Genomic DNA, 2,890 nt, shown 5'->3' on the forward strand with positions numbered 1-2,890 from the left:
GGTACTCACTGGGAAGTGAGCCCTATGGCACTTGGTGAAGAGGCTCTCTCCTGGTGTACCTCCGAAGTGGGAGGAGCCCAGATGAGATAAATAAGAACTTTTCAGCTGGTGGCAGTTGAGGGGACTGCAGGGAGCCAATGACTCCCCCACTCTCTCTGCATTCTGCTCCCATTGTTGATCTGTTCATCTGTGGCCTATGTCCTGGATCCTCATCTGACGCTCACTCTTCCTGCCCAGCAGCCAGCTCCCATGGCAAGATCCGAAAGTCATCTTGTAGAAGAGGAAGGTGCCCTGAGAGTGTAATTCAGGCGTCTGCCAGCAGGTGGGAGAGGGGCTTGGGCTGAGCCTAGAACCGGACAGGGGTGAATCTGGGGAGTCTCCTAAGAAGGTGGTGGGAGAAGGGGGATCCAGACCACCCCCATGGCAGCATCAGCAGTGGCCCTACACTGGTCTGTAGCTGCCTAAGGCAGCGGGTGGCCTCAGGCAGCTGCAGACCAGTGAACCAGATGAGAGGATGAGCCCAAAGAGGTGGACTCACACATACATGGTGGTGGTGGGGAAGTGCTGAGAATAGGCCATCAACTCCAGGGGCTGGGTGCTTCAAAGGTTAGGGCCCCTCCCCCATTAGAACCAATGGAGATGAGCTGCTCAGCACCTACTGACAGACTTGTAACACTCTTAGTGGGAGAGGAAGACAGCAGGACAGGAGGACTGAGATGGTGTCAGAGGAAGGACAGAGCTCTCCTTGTGGGAAGTACCTGGGCTATGGCAGGAGGGCAGCAGAGCCCACCTTGGAAAAGGAAATCGATGAAGCCAAAGGCAGGGAGTAATGGTCTCCAAGAGGTGGGGGGCCAGTGTGTACCATCATCACTGCTTGCTTGGATCCCTGCAGGTGGGAAGGGATCACAGGATTTCCCCCCCAGTTCCCTTGTTCTACTTACAAGGCAGTCCCCATTCCTCTACCAGGTGCCCTTGCCTGCCAGGACAGACCACAGGCTGAGTCCAATCTCTGCAAGCCCAGCCAGCCCCAGAGAAAGGTCCAGACTTTACATAGGTGGCTCTCTCCCCTCACCATGCATGCTGGGTGGTCATGCCCTCAACCACCTACCCCTCCCATACTCCCGCACATGTGTGATATTGACAGTTACCCAAATACTGCACTCCGCATCTCCTATAGGAGCCAGGCAATTGCACCCACAGCAGCCCTCCTACATTCATCCAGCCCCAGGTGTGACACACCCGTTCCCACAAGACATTCACGGACACACACTCCTTTCCCCACGGACCCCTTTCTAGGTCTCCAAGAAGAGCTAGTGGGTGGTTTGGCCACTGGCTGGCAGGGCCCAGAACCCAAGTGCTCAGTCAGAGGCCCCACAACAAGAGGCCCAGAGCAAGCTCCCTCCAGCTTGCTTGCACACCAGAGAGGACTGACTCCAAAGGTGCTTTATTGAGGAGTGGGAACATAGATGTGGCACAGTGAAGATGGCAGCATTGTTGTCAGTGAAGATCACTGGGACCTTCAGGGTTGGAGAATCCCCCTCAGCACTCATCCTTGGCAGGACTCACACTGTGGGGGTCAGGGAGTGCTCCGCTGGGCTCTACCCATTCATGGCTGAAGTCAAAATCTCTCCTCCCAAATGAATCCCAAAGATCATGTTGGGGTAGAGACAAGGAGGTAGGGGAGGGGCAGAGGAGGGCCTAGAGGACTTTCACAGTGTGAAGGGATGGAGCAAGTTAGGGCTGAGTTCCTCCCTTCTTGGCGACAGGGGCCTTGCTGGTAGCCAGAGCCGCTTGATGCTTCTTTTTCCACAGAGCCCAATACTGTGGGTGGGGTCAGCTTCCAAGGTCCAGGAGCCCAGCTTCATCAAGTCTTGAGAGTGAGGTGAGATAGGGCACAGAGACCCCGTCTAAGGGGCCAAGGCTGCTCATTTCTTTAGGATGTGAGCCTTGACACCTTCACCACATTCTTCCCTCCAGAAGTTCAGAAATGAGACAGGTGAGGCCACCTGTGCCCAGGACTGGTTCCTTATGGAGAAAAAATTAAAGCCCCCCTCTTCTAGTTTTTGTTTAAGTGACACAGGATGGAGGGAACCCAGACAGGGGAATGGACAGAGGCCTTGGTCCGCTAGGAGGCGGACAGCTCCCGGGGCAGGTTGAGCTGCGACCCTTCGGGGCGCGGCACACAAACTGCTGTGGGTGAGGGCGCGTCCAGGCTGAAGAGGCCGGGGCCCGGGCCCGGGCTGGAGCGGCCAGAGGACGCGGCCGAGGCAGCGGGGCTGAGCTGTACGGCCGTGGTGTCCTGCGCCGTGCGCTCGCTGCTTTCCATCTCCAGCGCCACTGGCCCCGCGCGCCCGCCATTCTGGCCCCGGGCCGCCGCTTCCAAGGAGCGCGTACGGAGCGCAGGGCCTCGGCGGCTACACACGCAGCAGGCTGCGAAAAAACCGAGCGCCAGCACTAGCAGCACCGGTCCTACGATCAGTGGCACATTGTGCCCTGGCAGGAAGGAGGCGAACGCACCCACTAGCGTCACGTTCACACCCGCCAGCAGCACGCACAGACCGCAGGCGCAGCACAGCGCGGGTGACGGTAGGCCTGGCAACCGGCCCTGGGCACGGCCGGAGGGCGCGGGAGCCACAGGTCCCTTGCTCTTCTTTTTCTTTGTGGGCGGCATCGGCCTGAGCACGCCTGGCACGCATCAAGATCCCTCCAGCCAGGGGCAAGCTCACGATGATCCTGTGAGCACACAGAGAGGGCGAGTGAGTGGAGCATCTCAGCTCAGTTCCCTGGCTACATTACGTGCCTGGAAGTGAAGAGGTCATCTTGGGCAGACCCCTGCCTCTGCTTTTGCCTCTGGGAAACAACCCACCTCATATGTATAGTCAGCCTGTTT

The 2,890-nt window shown here is 58.3% G+C and overlaps 1 protein-coding gene across 1 annotated transcript; it reads right to left on the minus strand.

The window, feature by feature from the left end:
• Nucleotides 1-2,125: 2,125 nt before the first annotated feature.
• On the minus strand, nucleotides 2,126-2,671 carry Tmem275 (transmembrane protein 275). The gene has a single exon (XM_026397702.1). It carries the CDS (start codon nucleotides 2,669-2,671, stop codon nucleotides 2,126-2,128), a length of 546 nt encoding a protein of 181 aa, XP_026253487.1.
• Nucleotides 2,672-2,890: the final 219 nt, after the last annotated feature.

The sequence above is a fragment of the Urocitellus parryii genome, chromosome 11, assembly GCF_045843805.1.
Source record: "Urocitellus parryii isolate mUroPar1 chromosome 11, mUroPar1.hap1, whole genome shotgun sequence".
NCBI classification, from domain to species: Eukaryota; Metazoa; Chordata; class Mammalia; order Rodentia; family Sciuridae; genus Urocitellus; species Urocitellus parryii.

What these genes read in the sequence shown, in the direction of transcription:
- Tmem275 (XM_026397702.1), bottom strand. Translation starts at nt 2,671, where the DNA reads ATGCCGCCCACAAAGAAAAAGAAGAGCAAGGGACCTGTGGCTCCCGCG.